Here is a 17,721-nt window from a genome sequence, read left to right on the forward strand (position 1 = left end):
TTTATTTTAGTACTTATAATCAGAGTAGGAGTGTGTTTTGAAGTTAATCTCCTTATTGTTACCTTATAGTGCTTTGGCTTGTATCATGTAAAGGCCCTGAGCATGCAAACTAGATTCCTTTCAGCTAAAATAAAATTCAAAGATGTACTCCAGAAGCCAATGTAATCCAGCATCTGATGGGCATTCAGTCCACAAGGCAAGGTAGAAGCTGGTCAGAAGTAATCACTTCTGCAACATATTCAGTGCGTACATCACATCCTAACTAACCCAATTGTTTTACTTGCCGATTCATTCCTATTTCATTATGCTAATTGCTAATGCAGACATTGGCTTTTTATGTTGTACTTAGCAACATATGTTATTGCCTGGAGATGATGCCTATCCTGAAGTCTGTAACAAATCTGGTTGAATATTTGACAGGAATACTTGCTTGAAATAGAACATAAGACAAGGTGGAATGGTACTTAGCTGTATTGTAAGAAATATTTAGGAAAAAACAAAGGGGGAAGGAAAAACCCCAAGAATAATACCCTCTGGTGCTCTACTTTCATCTGATTTACCTTCTTTTTCTTTGCATCATTACCACACAGTGTTGATAAAACATTAGGCACTGTGAAGAAAGACCATTTTTTAAATATGAATTATTTTCAGAGTAGGCATCAATAAAAATGAATGTGGTATATAAAACATTTGTGTATCAAATCAAGCAATAGGAAAAGTGAGCTGGAAATAATCTTTTACAGGTATCCCTATTTCCACCTGGTATCTTCCTAAACATAAAACCATCTGTCAGAATTCTTTTGCTGCAATTTTATAAAAAGTTGGGGTAGCTTTTTTTATATGGAATAAGCTACAAATCAGTAAAGAGGTTTTTTGATAAGGAATAATTTCAGTAAGTTAGTCTGTGGCATCCCAAGCTAAACTGCTAGTTGATGTAGTCATATCCCCTCTCCCCATTTTTCATCCTCTCCCTTGCACTACACTTTGGTACTGTACTGTGCCAAACCAGTAGAAAACTGCTTCAAAAAAAACAGTGATCCGTTTAGCAAAAAGATTTAGGGACAACTTAAATGCTGTCAGAGCCAGAAGAAGCAAGGGAACAAACACACAGTCCAGGTTAGGGAGGATATAAGGTGCAGACAGGAAAGACCAGAGAGTTTCCAGATGTCAGAGGCAATCCCATCCTCTCCCATCATTCCCAGTCCTGCTTCTGGATACAACTCTTACAAGGCTGCAGACCTTACAGAGCTGTTCTTCTGTATCATGCTAAACTTTCCTTCGGAGTCGAAGCCTTTGAAATAGATACCATTGCGAAAGGAAATAATCTTATAGAACAGTATTGTCAGCCTACACTCAGTGTGTTTACCAAACACTGTACAGAGCAATACTCTGGTTAGTAAGTTGCTAACCAGTGTCTGAAGCAATAAAGTGTAACAAGTAGGATCATATGTATTATCACCTGTATGATAGCATTGTATTTTACTGTTGTTTATATTATTATCTAATGTGTATACCTGATCAGAAGACAATGGAGTATAGTCTGAATCATGTACTTAAACACAGTATTAGTGGTTTAGACTATGTGTAGGCCTTTACAAAACCAAAGCAAATAAAGCATTTGTAGGTACACATACTAACACCTAGATCTTAAAGTTCAAGGTTTCTTGCTTTAGGTTTGGTTTATCCTTGGGTGCCTCATGGGTATGGGAGTGAATTATTAATTTAGTCTGTACATGCTTAACATTTTATTTTAAACAAACGTATGTAAATTTTGCATAGAGATCTTCCAGCGAATAATTAATTTAAGAATTCTTTTAAAGATTATCAAGTACTGTATTTGTTGTGTTCAAGGAGCTTTTATTCCATTACACAACTAGTTTTTCAAATGTGCCAGTTTTATTTTCAAAAGGTTCTATTATGTGTGTTTAGTATGTGGCAGCAATTGAAATGCTTGCTGTACTGGGAGAACTTTACTTAATTACATATTGAAGGTTTAGCTATCATCATGTGCCTTCCTACACTGTTCTTTACAGACAATGATCCTACAATATAGTAGAAAGCAGTTGTTCTCACTAGACTAGTTTTCAGCAGGATTATGGTGTTTTGCAAATGAAAAGGAGACAGGAAAAGTTATCAAACTTAACAGAAATGCATGAAAATTAGTATCTTTAAGTCCAATAGCAGTCTTTATATTAAAGGTTTTCAATATTTAAACTGAGCTTGCTGTACTTTAATATCTGGTGTTTCTGAATTTGTGTTAATTTTTGTTAACACATTCAGAAATAATCTAGTATAGTTATGAACCTTTAAAAATGTTCAAACTACCATACTTTAACCTCCTACAAAGTGTATATTGTTGCTATAAATATAGTATAAAGCAAGGCAAATATGTGACTTGAAACAAATGTAAGGCCCTGAATTACATAAAAAATGTAAAGTTGAAGCATGGAGAGCATAACAGATACAGGCAGGTGCATGAAGTTGAGTAGCTTTGAACAGATAGAGCTGAAGGAAGCATAGAATATTATCTTACTCTGTTATAAAGCACTTGCACACGAAGCCAGGACCACACTCACTCCTAGAGTGGATGTTTCTTGTAACAGCCAGAGCTAATGCATGTTTGCACACGGCTGCTCTTACCTTATTTGGGACAACTGCAAACAGTTTTCAGATTCTAGAATGAGAATTAAGCTAAATCTCTAAACCTGTGTAGGAGTATTCACACATAAGTTTACACCCAATTAAAAAAAGTAAAATTAAGAATTTATTAAAGTGATTTAACTTACATGTATGGTCCAGATTTCTAATCCAAAATGTTGCTTTAGTAGTACAGACCAATGCAGAGGAATTGCAAATTTGAGCTTAGCGGTTGACAAAATAAGGTGAAAACAGAAAATGCAGATACAGGTTAGTATTTAACTAAAAGCAGTACTTGTGTGGGTGGGCTTGAAACACTAGAAAAACAGGAAGGAATGCAGGCAGAGCCTTGCTAATTTAGGGAATTCCATTCTATCATTATAATGCTGAATTCCAAACTATAGTTTGAAACTGATTTGAGGAAAGGAAACTTAAACTGTTTATGAAATTACCATTTATAAATTGGTACACTTTAGAATTCCTACCTTGGGGACAAATCCAGGATTTTGCAGAGGCCATGAAACTCCCATTTCTCTCTTGGATTCCACTTTAGAAATACAGCTTTTATCACTTTTTTTCAGTTTAAGTTCTACTTCAACATTTTAATTGAAGACTAATATGTCGCAGAGTCAGATTTCTCTGCCAAAATAAATTCTAGATGTCAGTCTAAAGCCTTGCAAGATTGGTGGGTTTTGTAAGTTAAGAGCTATGAGCATTTAGATTAAAATTAACAGGATGTGAACTATAATATATATGGTTCTAACTGCAGTGGTCACTGATATCTCTACTGTTGTGGAGATACTGCAAGAACTAGGCTTGATTTATCAGTCCATGTCTGAGAAACATAACAATTTGGGTATAGCAGCAGGATTTATGTCTGGTGCTTGATGAGTCAGTATAGGAGTAGAACTAGCATGTTCACATATAAATCATATCTAGCTTTTGGACAGAAGCAAGTTTGCTATAATATACTCATTAAGAGTTGAATGCAGATATGAAATGACATTTAATCAATTATGTGCTGTACCATTCTCTACATTAAGAAACAGAATAAAACCAACAAAGTACTATTTGAGCAGTTTATTGGTTTAGATGGTATTTTTATTATCAGGCATTCTGAATGCAATGTGGGTTGTGCTGGGTCTGTGCTCGGGAGGAAGGGGAGAATATGGAAGTGATTATGGCAGTAAACAACAAAAAAAAACAGTATTTCATTCTTTCAGACAAAACTGATGCACAGCCTGTCTTAATTAGAATAAAATACCACGGGATCTGAATAGCTTTCCATCTTGTTAGGGTAATTACTATAGAACAGTTTGCTCAGAAAGTTAGCTTCCTAATTCTGTGTCTAGGCACATAAATAAAAATGTCTTAATTCTGACACCTTGCAAAAGATGGGAAAAGGGAAGCAGCATCATTCTTATTGAGACATCTACAGTAGAAAATCAGGTTTGCTCATGCAGATTTTAAAGGCTAGGGTTGTGTGTACACATTTGCAGTCTGCTGAAGTTTATCTTAAACCTTCTTTAAGGGAAAAGTTCCTATATAGACAGGCACAAATATCTTGGATTTCCTTTAATTTCTAAAAAGCTTCAAAAATACTTATAAAAAAACGAGTGGTTAGCATCAGAGATTATGGAAATCTGATATTTTGTTGCTGTAATCTCCTCTAGGCCTTACTTCAAACTCATGATGTAGTGGCACATGAAGTTTACAGTGATGAAGCGCTGAGAGTTACACCTCCTCCCACCTCTCCATACCTAAACGGGGATTCTCCAGAAAGCGCCAACGGTGATATGGATATGGAGAATGTAACACGAGTTCGACTGGTGCAGTTCCAGAAGAACACAGATGAACCAATGGTATGGAGGACACCTCAGTATTATTCTTGACTCTGTGCTGGTAAAGATCTGTATTATAATGATTTTAATGACATTTTCTGCACTTTGAAGTGAAGTTGCGGATATAACTGGTATAGTTCAGCAGCCATCGCATATACGTATTCTCCTGCGTATATACTTCACTTAAAATGCTTTGTATGCATTCATACTACTGCTGGTTGTGTTTAAAAACAACCCTGTAGTTCTTACAGCAGATTAAGGTTTTAACTAAACTGGGCACTTTGCACTGTAATACAAAATCGCATCTTTAACAAACCAGAATGTTCATGTATTAAAGTATTGCATCTTCACTTACAAAGAGTATTTGTTTTCATTGCTCATATATAAGTGAGTGGCAAAGTTTTTATAATAACCTTAGGATTTATACCCTGCCTTCAAGCTTCTTTTTTTTTTTTTCTTTCTAGGGAATCACTTTAAAAATGAATGAGCTGAACCATTGCATTGTGGCAAGAATTATGCACGGAGGAATGATTCACCGGCAAGGTAATTATTTGTCATTATTAGCTTTGTCTTCAAACACACTTATTTAAATAATTTTATACAAACTGTGTAATGGTTGTACTCCTCATTTTGATTGCTACTATTCCATAGTAGTGTACCTCTATCTGGATGGAGTCCAGATGAGCACCTTTGTTACCTTCCAGTCTGCGTTTTGAGATGAGAGCCCACTGTGTTTCATGTAGGCCTTAACTAGGGTAAAGGAAGTACAGCTCAATAAGAGATTAAACTGCCAATAACTTCTGGAGCTATACTTATTTAATGCTCTGTTAAAAAAGAAAAAAAAAATCCCTTGACTACGTACAGTGCTTTTCCGTGTAAAAATGAAAGAGCTTTGTTCAATCAAAACGAAAATAAATTTCTCCATGTATTTTCACACAGCATCTTTGTACTTTTGATGTAGAGGCTCATAAAAATGATTTTTGAAATAAAAAACATTTCTTGTGCCTGGAAATTGAATCTTTGTTTTCAGTTTTCACTACTAAAGCAAACACTTCACACACATCTTTTCTCATGTCCAGTCTACTTTTTCCATTCTGTGTGTCCAGATCAAATGTCAAAAAAAAATAGCTGGGCTTTGTCCTACTTTAAACAGATAAACTTCCCACTAAGTTGTTCGCTGCAAGGTTGGATTGCAGCTTAGAAGTGTTACTTTAGTTTTTACAGTTTGCCATCTTCTTCTTTTGATGAATACACAAATTTTCATCATTTGTCAGACCAAGGTTTCTTCTAGTCTGCTGTTCTGTTTCAAAGGATGCTAGGAACAGGTAATTAGGGAGACAGAACATAAAACAGGGAAAGGGTACAGCAGTCCTTTTCCTGATATATTCACTTAGTCTCCTTGATATGATCAAACCTGTCAATAAGCAGGAAAGATAAAACGTTCTGTACAAGCAAAAATGGAATTCATATGGACTTCTATATTCCCTTAGAGGACCCTCTGAACTGAAACGTTTTTGGCTTCTAAAAGTGAATTTTACGAGGCGATTGCTCTAAGATTCACAGGAAATGGTTTTCTTTCAACTGTACTTAGTGGTGATCTCTACACAGAATTTTTTCACAAGACTGTTTCATAACATGGGTGTACTAAAACTTCTAAAACCTGTTAAAAGTGGTTAAAAAACCACCTATGCCCATTAACACTCTGATATTTTCTTTTTAATTATACAGTGTCTTTTATTTCTAAAGATTTGCGAATCTTAATTTATTTTATATGTGCTGCACCTAAGGTAGCTCTTCTGCATGTTTCTATTTTTGTTAGTGCTCTAGATGCTTTCATTCATTGTTTCATTCAACATAACTGTATTTAGAATATTTTTACTGAATAGAACAATATAAATGCAAGTTCCCAGTGATCTTGAGCAGGACACGTCTTTGAATCCTATTGACAGGATCTGTGGCTTTCATTTGGGGAGGAGAGGGTGGGAGAAGGGGGTATGTTTTTGTTTCTCCTGTCTTCCCTTTCTGTATGGAAAACTGCCAGAGCATAACACCAATGACTAGATAACAGATCTATTGGGAGGGTTACTGGAACTGTATAATTTCAGATCTAGCAATATTAAGTACAAACTGCATAATTCCCAATCACAAAATTGTAGCTGCTGTGATGTCTGCCTTCTATCTCTATGCCAGCTCTACCTAGTCCTGCTGAATATAGTTGTGCCTATTCAAAAGGTTAAAGTGGGAAGATAGGCTTGTAAAGATGCTATCTACTTGCACCTGTCAGAGGATTCAGCTTAATGAAAACGAAACACCAGTTTTCAGCCATTAAAAATTTTCTTTTTGTTGACCTGTCTGCTCTTGTAGGATAAGTACATGAATGTACCTTAGATTTCAGGCTTTTATTTACATCTTGGCTTTCACTTTCGTGTCTGTGCCTTAATTTAGCTCAGTTGTCCATTCAGTTTTTACCTGTGGATTCTTTTTAGAATACGTACACTATAAATATTATTTTCAGGGGATCTGCATATAGCCTGATTTCTCAGTAGCTCTCAGTACCTTAACCCATATTTTTGCTGCTGACTGGTTTTGGGGCATCTGTGCTTAAATGTGAAAACATTTAAGAAGAGGTCCCAATATGGCGTTTTAAAAGATTTCCAAATAAGAGAGAGGATTTACTGTCTGCTCATTTATCCTCGCCAGAAAAACAGCAGTTGTACATTGTCAATGCTACATTAATGAAGAATCTTAATGTAAATCTCACACTAATTTTTAAAACACTTATACATCTGGTAATGTTTCTTCAACTCTAGCAAAACCTATGTGAGGACTTGGTGAAAATATGATTATATGTTCACAGCCTTTCACTTTTCAGCTACAGAATTTCCTTTTGGCTACAAAACATGTTTCTGAAGAATTTGTTCTGTGCTCTTCCTAATAGGGTCGGATTTCTCCTACTTCTATGCAGAGCAACAGTACACACTTCCTAAAACTGTCCTCACTCTGTCTTGCAAAGACAAAGAAGGAAATAATTTGCTCCAGAAATACATCCATTCTTTATTGTTACAAATGAGTTATACATCAATAAGTCATGAATAGTTTAAGTTCTAAAGAAACACTGCACTGTCAATAGAAAAGGAACCAAAAGCAACCAAAATTAGATGGCTAAGCAAAGGTATCATGAGAGCTACAAATGGTACAGAACCCCCGTTATTAAAAGATGTCAAGAATACTCTTTTCCAACAAGAATATTTATGAAAAGTATAAACTTTCTACAGAACAATAATAGCCTCTTCCCTGAGACTGGAAATGTCTTCTTATGGTTTCCTAGCTCATCCACTCCCCAAAACAGAATGACCATCTACTACTAAATATCCATGCTTTATTCCCAATTTTTGTGTATACTGCTGCATTCCAGGCACAAACAGAACAATATTCACTTCTGTCAGAATATCAAAAATGGGGAATGCTCCAGAAGAGGGAATTTCATTTAAGTGCACTGTTGAAATAATTTGATACAGGGATATTACTGACTCTGATTCTCATTCTAATATTTAATCCTATCAGATTTATATTTTGAATAATGCTAAAGAATCTTAATACTGTTCCAGGGCAGTATTATTATTGTTTAATAACAATTACACTCAATGCAAACACAGTTTAATTTTGGCATGATACAGTCAAAGGAAAGCCTCATTTATTTAGAATATTTTTTAAAAAATTGGGTATTTAATGGCTTCCTGAGAAAACATGAAAAGAAATGAACTTTCAAAGTGTTTTCCTAGAGGTTTGGTCGTAAATATTCTAGATGTGAACTAGATTGATTTGAAATTCAGATGCAGGACTGTTGCATTCACATTCAGTAAACTATTCATTGTGATAAACACTGTGATGAGTCCTTTATAAAATTTTGCTATCAGCAGATCAGTTCCAAAAGAATTGTTTGGAGCATTTAATGTGGCTGCAGAACTGACTCTTGAGAGTAGCAGGAGTTTTTGTGAACTTCGGGCACTCCCTGTAGCACTGCCAAGTGAGCTTCTGTTTTGCAGAAGAGAATCCAAAGGAAATCATAGGAACAGAGCTTTTCAGGATTCTTATCTTTTAGGCTGTGCTTGTGTTTAGCAGGAACACAGTTTAGTTTTCATACATTTGTCCAGCTGAAAGTTGTACTTGCATGGTATTCTTTGGAGAAACTGATTACTTTGGTTCAGGAAAGGATTTTAAGGATTTTTCAGGATTCAAGTTGTTTAACTTTTTTTCAGGTAGTTTACTGTATGTATGTTTTCATTTAGGAACTGTTTAACAGTTGCTAGTTTTCCAAATAAGATTATTTATATTAGGTACAGCAGTTGTGTTAGGTACGGTAGTTAGAAAAGGGTACTTGAACAAATTATTTAAATCATACAGTAGAAAGAAATGTATGTGAAGCAAATGGTCTTGTCATATTTGAGAAAGAGTGGCTGGAAAGCTGTCTGGTGGAAAAAGACCTGGAGGTGCTGACTGAGAGCTGCTGAACATGAGCCAGCCTGTGCCCAGGCAGCCAACAAGGCTGATGGCATCCTGGGCTGTATCAGCAATAGCGCAGCCAGCAGGACCAGCGCAGTGATCATCCCCCTGTACTGGTGAGGGCGCACCTCAAATACTGTGTTCAGTTCTGGGCCCCTCACTGCAAGAGAGATACTGGGGTGCTAGAGTGGGTCTAGAGAAAAGCACAAAGCTGGTGAAGGGTCTCAAGTCTGATGGGAAGCAGCTGAGGGACCTGGGGTTGTTTAGGCTGGAGGAGAGAAGGCTCAGGGGGGACCTTATCACTGTCTACAACTACATGAAGGAGGATGGAGCAAGGAAGTGGCTGGTCTCTTCTCCCAAGTAACAAGTGGTAGGATGAGAGGTAATGGTCTCAAGCTGCGCCAGGAAAGATTTAGCGTGGATATTAGGAAAAACGATACTGACAGGGTGGTCAGGCATTGCAACAGGCTTCCCAGGGAAGTAGTGGAATCACCATCCCTGGAAGTGTTCAGGAACTGTGTAGATGAGGCCCATAGTAACATGATTTAGTGGTGGACTTGGCAGTACAGAGGTAAAGATTGGACTTGATGATCTTAAAGGTCTTTTCCAACCTCGTTGATTCTGTGATTCATTATATACAAAAAACATTTCTTGCTAATAATAAACCATGGAATTTTTTTTGGAGAACTGATAGAGAATTGGGTGGGCTTGAGCTACTCAAGTCAGAAATTATAATCCAAAACGAACCTCCTAGGTTGCTTTATTCCTAAGGATAACTAATTCATTCACTGCCCTCTCCTTGTTTAGCTTTTGTAGTGTTTTAGAGCCATGTTGTAGCATGCCATTCCCATCCCAGCTTCAACAGATCAGTTTATGACTTGCCTAAGATAAGTAGATCTTTGTTTCATCATCTGACATTGTAGGTAGTCGCAGCAATCATTCACATTCAAGCTGAAGTTAAGTGTACATACAAAAAATGCATACGGTAACTGTGGTATATCAAAATCAGAGAAATGAAAAAATACAGCAATCTGACAGATAATATTAAGACTGTGTCCAGAAACCAAACGGCATTAAGTAGTCATCTGATAAAATACTATTTGAATATCTCTGTTGAACATTTCCAGCTGACTACTTGCATGTGACTTTCTTTTCCAGGTGAGCAATTTTGCAGTGTCCTTGTATAAGGGACTTATATCTTTCACATGTACTTTATAGGGTGCCTGCGCCTCTCATGCTGGTGTATTGATTGCACAGACAGATTCGTAATAGCTACCGACGACCTTATTTTAGTGTTGTTTCATGTTTATGCCTTTTTATGAATATTAGTACTGTCTTACAATTAGCTCATTTTGTAAAAACCATGTTTGAGGTGATTGTGTGTTTCATTAACCCCGCAGGTACGCTCCATGTAGGGGATGAGATCCGAGAAATAAATGGAATCAGTGTGGCAAATCAAACTGTAGAACAACTACAAAAAATGCTTGTAAGTGCCTGAAATCATTTTCATGTTCTTTACAAAATCCTTTTTTCTTCTCCTCTTGATAGTCTACTAATGTATGTAACACAAAGTCTTCCTGTGTTCAGCTGTGAAAGACTTCTACAGGCTCTTCCCTGTTTTTTAGTGAAGTGGGTTTTTTTGCACCTCATACCCAGGAATGGGAGAAGGCACCTCCAGTTGTCATCTTATTTATTCAGTTTAGTAGTCCCAGCGATAAGGTCACTGATACCAAATCATTCCTGAGAGATGTACATCTGACCAGCTCTTAAAAGGAATCTGAGTAATGGATGTTCCCCAAACTCTTCAGGCAGGTGACTTTAGTGTACAATTCTGTGTTTTAGAAAGGTTTTTGTAGTGTTTGAGTTTACTTTGAAATGCAGGAGTTTAATTTGTTTTCTCTGGTGGACATAACAGGAAAAAATACTGCTTTCCTCCTATTATTCATCCCAACGTAGTCTGTAAACTTCATGCCCTTGTTTTAAATCTTCAGTCTACATCAAGTGTAGTCACTGAGTATACTATGAGAAAAAATAAGCATTTCTTGACTATTGATATACTTGTTACACAGATACAAGGACAATAAATCATAGAACCATTCCAGTTGGAAGTAACCTCAAAAGTCTCCAGTGTAATCTCCTGCACAAAGCGGTCTCAACATTGAATGCAGCCCAGGTTGCTCAGGGCTTTGTGAGATTAAGCCTTGAAAATATCAAAAGACAGAAATTTGACAGGACAGGTGCCTCTTTAGGCAGACTGTTGCAATACTTATTATCATCATGGAGAAAAAATATATTCTTCACATGTAGCTGGAACATCCCTTCTTTCAATTTGTAACTATTGTGGTTGATAGTTATTGATGTAGAAAGGAAAACAAAAAAAGAAAAACACAACATATTTTGAGTTCAGACAGTCTTGTCTTTTTGCAGGAAAACTCATTCTTAGGCCTTGCTAGTAAAGTCTGATATTCCATAACTTGCGAACTTTTTCTGTATGCAGCCCTAACCTTGGGATCTTGGATGATATCACTAATTCTTTTGTTGTGTCCAGAACCATATAGACAAACTTAAGTGAGTCCAAGCAAATAGCATTCTTTTTTTTTTTGGCTCACAATAAGCCAGACAGGAGAAAGGGGAAAAGCTCCCAAGATTACTTGAAGTGATCTGCTTACCTTTCTGCCCAGATGAAGTCCTGCAGTTGTCAGACATTTGGTGACACTTACATTCAAACTGTCATTTGAGAAAATATGGCTGAGCAAGTATGTTGCCACGATCTACTGCTACTCTGCAGTTACTACTTGTTATGAATATTCTTGCATCATAGTAAATGCAAACTAGCAGACCTCATGTTCCATTTTGATGAAAGACTATTTCTTACATTTCTGCCTTTAGTGGAGATACATGCAGCTTTTCAGAAACCGTGAATATGCTTTTGCTATTTAAAATATATGATGAAAGGGCAGAAAATGTCACTTTAGTATTCCTACAGAGAGAAGATTGACATGGAAGAAACCTACACGTCTCTGAATCTCTCACCTGAAAATACAGCTCCAGGTTCTATGCATTCAAAATCTGTGCAGGCTAACAAACTAATAAAGTTTGTTTATCTTTTAGATGAATGAGAGGAAATTTAAATGTTTGTTTATAAGTGATATGGCAAATTAATCGTTGCATTTTAGCTTTGCTGTGTATTTATTCTAGCAAAACATACTGCTGCTCTCAAACTACGATGCTTTCCTTTCAAACATTAGTGATTTGCAGATTCTATCTTGAGTATCTTAGTCTTTAAAGAAGTGCTTCTCTTTTTGCAGAGGGAAATGCGTGGAAGTATTACCTTTAAGATTGTGCCAAGTTATCGCACGCAATCTTCATCCTGTGAGGTAATGAATTTAATGAACCATCCCATTTCTTCCTCAATCCTGTAACTAACTGCCTGCTGATGGCTGAATGTTACTGCTTTCTGGGAAATTGTTTCTGCCTGTCCTGTTAGATCACGCACACCAATTTTACAACAAAGATAACGGAACACGAGTAGGTCCCACCTACCTACTCAGCCCTGCCTTCATATTCATCTCATCAGCACCTTAACTAACTCTTTACAGCCTGTTTTTTTTTTTTAAAAAAGGAAAAAAAAAAGAAATAAAGGAAGGGGGATCCTCAGCTCATGCACTTAGGAAGCCCCTTAAGCCCCTTTAAAATAAATTACCATTTAAACTTATTCTCCAGGAAGTCTATTAAAGTTCCTAAGCTGAGGAACAATTGTTTTTTTAGGCAAGTTATTTTACTGCTTTGGGCTGTTAAGGGTTAATTGAAGAATTTGTTTCTGTATAACCCTGTTGAGGTAAATTTGTGATGGTTGTCTGTAACAGTTACATGTGGCTTAATATTATGTTTCCATGAAAGAATGGTGTTGTCATTACAGAAGAAAAACATATTTGGAGTGAGTTCTTGCTGAACTAGAAACTTGGTATTATGGTTTGTGCACAGTAACATTTAAGTCCCTTCTGCTCACAAAGTTATGTTCCAGACTGCAAGTGAAGGGAATTAAATTCTAGAAAATGCTACTTCAGAGTACTGTTCCAATTTAAGCATACAGATGGCATATGCAGTAGGTAGATGATGCCAGTCTTTCTGTGCCACATGCTTAACTGCGCAAACAGTTCCCGAATTAGAATTCTGAGAGTGAAACACAGTCCCTGTTGAAGTCAAGCACCTTATCTTAATTAGAGCTGTGATTTCACCCAAATTGTTTTTGTGTCTCAGCAGATGCTAGAACACACACAAACTGCTATTGTGATTATCAGAACAATCTGTTTGCAAGAAAAAAATTACTGCCTTTTGGTTGCCTTCTGTACTTCTAATAGAAGTACAAGAACTGAAAGGTTTTAGGGATAGAAGGTTTGACAGATTTTCACCTATGAGGCTGATTTTCTTAAAAGATATAAATATGAAAGCAAAAGATTTTCATGAAATGCAAAAGCTTTAGAAAAAAAAATAGGAATTCTGGAGTGTGCTGACAAATTTACATATTGACTTTAATGCTGTAAATAGTAATAATAAAAGCTATCTTGCTTCCCAGTATTTACAGAAACCGATGAAACTGTAGACCTGCTGGGAAGATGATTATTTGGAAAAAATAATTCAGCGTAAAGTTTTAAATTAATACCATTAGGTGTCATTTTAGCTGTAGCCAGTCCTCTCTTTTCCTTAGCTTTGTGTCCTTAGGTTCCTAATGAATTTATTTCACAGGGATGAGAAAAATGGACTCTTACTTTCCTTTGGAAAAAACCAGCAAAACTAGAAATGTGTGATCAAATACGGGGTAGGGGAAGCGTGTGTAATTATCACACTTTATGGCATTTAGCTTTCATTTAATCAGAGGTGGCTGAATCTGTGCCACCTGCTCAGCCACACTATGACTTTGGCTAGATTTTCAGCTGTTAAAAGTGTACACAAAAAGCCAACAATTTTAAATCACCTTATTAAAGCATCACTGGTCCTTTGGTACAAAATATTTTTTATTTTTTTTTTACAGAATTTTTCAGGATTGTGATTCAGATGATGAATCAAATTCTTAACCATTGATAAAGACGAAAAATGAATGTTGAAACACTTTACTAAGACACAGGAAGCCTGCTTTGCATGCTGTCTAGCAGGATAAATTCAGAGATATTGGGTCTCTGTTAGTATAATTTTATTAGTTAAGGTATTTTTTTTTGCAATATTTTAGTATAAATTTGTGTTTGGTGTCCCATCCTGCCTCATCCTCCCCACTTCAGTCACAGACTGGTGCACACATAGTATAGTTTTACCAGAAGAGGAGTATAACACAAAAGTGATAACTGGGGATTTTTGAGTCTCCTACCATGATCATGTCATTGGATTGCAAACCGTCTTGAATAAGAAAGACTAAATATTAGTAGAATCACAGTTGATCTGCCTTTTACATAGAAGCTGTCTGTAGGCCTCTATACACAAGATGCACAGGATGGTCTTTTTTTTTAACTAATTGAGAATTACATTTCACTTGCCATATTTTTCTTCTTTTGTAGGCATTTAAGAGAAATGTTGTAGTGGTGTTTTTCTAAATATTAAACCACTTTTGCATATCTAGGAAGTCTTGTCCCTATAGTATGTAATGGCACTTCAGTGTCACTAGGCAGTTTCCAAAATCTCAACTGAATAATTTGAAGTTTGTTAGGGATTTGTGTCTTTTCCTGCACCCATGCCTTCCATTCAGTTACCAGGCTTTGTATTTTGTGGAGCAGATTTTGCTTGAATACATAATACTTACAAATTCCCTTGTATAAAAATCTGATTGGCTGATCTGCTCTGAGATGACCTGTTTAGCCATTGGTGTGGCAAATGACCTGAATCACTCAGATACTGAGATAACACAGTGACCAGGATGTTTTCTGCTTCAGATACCCAGGAAATTAGGGTTACATAAATATGAACTTAAGTAATTATTGCAACATATTCTTCTTATGGCTGATGACTGGATTTGCTGTTTCAGTTTTATCCAGCTGCGTAAGCATTTTGCTTCAGCTACATTTGCATTTTTACTTTGTACTGACAAAACACTCCAAGTAACTCCAAGTAAATTTCAGGTCATTTTTGTGAAACACTTAAGCTGTTTCATTAAGAAGAAATGCCTTTACATATATATGATGTTTTAAATGTCTGGTGATAACCGGCATGGATTTTTTCCTTTAGCCTTACAATGTTTCCATTAGTGTTCAGATTATAAGACTTTTATAGTCTTAAAACTTTTTTACCTTTGTATTAAAAATACTGCCAGGCAGGTTCCTCAGGCGAGTCTGAAGTGGAAATGTATTTTCAGAATTTTGAAAAGTCTCTCTCTAGTCAAGTTATCGCAGAAATACAATAACACTTCTACAGTACTCAGAACTGTTGGATCCTCCAAGTGTTTCTCTGCTCTTCCTGCCAGGAAAACCAGGGCTTTTTCTGATATAGTGGAGAAACAAACTCACAACCACAACTGAAGTTTTCCAGTCCTGTCCTAAGCAGTCCTAGCATTCTACAGGAATCTCTCTACTGGTTGTTTTGTTTAATTAGATTGTGCACAATGCAGTTTTTCTCTTAACTTTTGAGTCTGATATTTAGGAAATTAAGAATCTTAATGCCTTTGAAATCAAGGCTGAACTGCCTAATTATTTAAAAATCGTGCATATGCCTCTTGACTAGCTTGATAGATTAATTTCATACAGTTAGTACTGAAATCACCAGTAGCACTTAACATGTGCATTTTCCTCAGTATGTTATGATGAACAGTTGCTTTGAGTAATATCCTGTATTCTGTTGAGAATTGCTGGAGGAATACAAATCAAAACATTCTCAAACCAAGAAAATTTCCTTCAAAGGGAGAAGCCTTCAAGAGTACAGAAACGGTGGCATTCTCTACATTATTTTAAACTTGTTTTTCTCCAGATTACTTGGGTGCTTGCATCACTTTCCAAAGCTTTCCCTTGTTAAACCATCACTGACTATCAGATCATAACAAACAAGGTTAAAAAAAGAAAAAGGAAGAAAAAGAAAAAAAGATAAAATTAATTTTTCACCTCTTGAAAGTGAGAAAATGGCAGAGACAGAATTGCGTAGTGAGTAGAAACTCTCCTTATAAATGAAGGAAGCCACTGCTCTTTTTGAAAAAAGTATCTCCTAGCTGCTAGGTGATGCTGATAATCCTGTAGCCAAAAAAATACTGGAATAATGATTCCTTTTTTCCCCGGTAATGAATAACTTACTTATTTGGTCTCATTTGAACCTTTTAAACCTGTTGTGCTGGAGTGATTTTGTAGATAGAATTAGAGCTGATTTCCCCCAGTCTGTCATTGTATGTTGCAAATAGTTGTGGGGGGCAAATGAGCATTTTGTTCTTATGCCTGTAGCAGAAGTATGCAGACCTACATACTTTGAACCACAATGATTTTAGAGCCATAATATTGTCAGATCTGTCCTCAGCTGTGTGAAAATCAAAGCAAGTGTCTAGACAACTGCATATGGAACTTTCTGTGAAATCATATCTAATGAGTCCACAAAAAAGTGCAGAAGTCCTAGATGAGGTTGTTGTACATCAAGCATACAGGTAGCAAGAGAGATGAAGTATGGCCTGTCATTATTATTTTTTTTGACACTTTAAAATAGCTATGAGTGCTATCATGTAATTAGTCTAAGCTCAAGAATATTAATAGAAAACCCTTACTTCGTTGCATGAACAATTTAGCTCCAATTCTGGGTTTTAATTTCTTCACAAAGGGCAGTTTGTATTGACAAAATGTGACAAGGATAACTTTGTTTTCTTTGAAGAATGTTATAGCCCTTTATTTCTGCTAACCTTGGCATTATGAAAAATTACCAGACATTCCTAAACTGACCTTTGACATGGAATATTGTATTTCAATATTCTTTGGGGGGCCAATGAGATATTTTTTTTTTCCCCATAGTGTATGAGTGAATTAATTTCCTGAAGAGGTGGCTCAATTACCTGATCTTATGGAATTTAGTACCATACAATCAAAATGGCATGTGAAAAAGATTGCTCTGCAAGTTACTCGTTTGCCTTCTCAAAACCCAGTCAGAAATTCCTATTATCCTTTCTGTAGAATTTCTTGCTATGCACTCTGCCTCTGCTGTCTCCTCACTGAAGCGTAGGACCACACTGGAGTCTTGAGTCGTAAGAGGTGGCTTTTTTTTAAAGTGATATATTTTGGCAAGGTTTAACACATTTAAGCCTATAAGAATGTTGGAGGAAAAAGCCCTCAGTGCGCTGTAAAATGTGTGAGGGGAGAGAAGAGAGTATCCAGCTTCCTTCTCAGGTGTTAGCTTCAGTGTCTTTGAGGCACTGGAGAGAGATGCGTTTTACAGAGTAGAAGTCACAGAGTGATCAACACTGACCACCACCACACAGCTGAAAGAAATTTTAGAAGCATCTTTAAAATGTGCCTCATTCTATTCAATGTGTTGCTCAGCATATAACTTTCAGGTGATTATGGTAATTACCTCTGACAATGACACCTGTATGACCAATGGCCTTTAGCATTGTCAGCCAATGAGATCCCGGATACTCAGTAATTAAAAAGCTAAGGCAACATCAAGGATAAATCAAGATGTCAAACCTGAATCTTAAACTATGAAAAAACTTGTCAGGCTTACGAAGTTTGTAGTGGGGAAACTTTCACAGATAAAGCAGCTAAGCAAATGGTTATAAGGCTGTGGATGT

At 36.4% G+C, this 17,721-nt stretch overlaps 1 protein-coding gene across 13 annotated transcripts in view; it reads left to right on the forward strand.

The window, feature by feature from the left end:
- The window catches only part of CASK (calcium/calmodulin dependent serine protein kinase), a 197,748-nt gene that overhangs the window by 155,537 nt on the left and 24,490 nt on the right, over positions 1-17,721 (forward strand). For all 13 annotated transcript variants that reach the window (XM_061359328.1, XM_061359325.1, XM_061359327.1 and 10 more), the window contains 4 exons: positions 4,311-4,499; positions 4,943-5,021; positions 10,382-10,467; positions 12,290-12,358. In XM_061359328.1, the coding sequence (XP_061215312.1) occupies positions 4,311-4,499; positions 4,943-5,021; positions 10,382-10,467; positions 12,290-12,358 (423 nt within the window). The remainder of the gene's footprint in view (positions 1-4,310; positions 4,500-4,942; positions 5,022-10,381; positions 10,468-12,289; positions 12,359-17,721) is intronic.

Source organism: Neopsephotus bourkii, unplaced genomic scaffold (genome assembly GCF_033783945.1).
Source record: "Neopsephotus bourkii isolate Nb327-2 ecotype Australia unplaced genomic scaffold, CSIRO-AGI_Nbou_v1 NB_962, whole genome shotgun sequence".
Lineage (NCBI taxonomy): Eukaryota > Metazoa > Chordata > Aves > Psittaciformes > Psittacidae > Neopsephotus > Neopsephotus bourkii.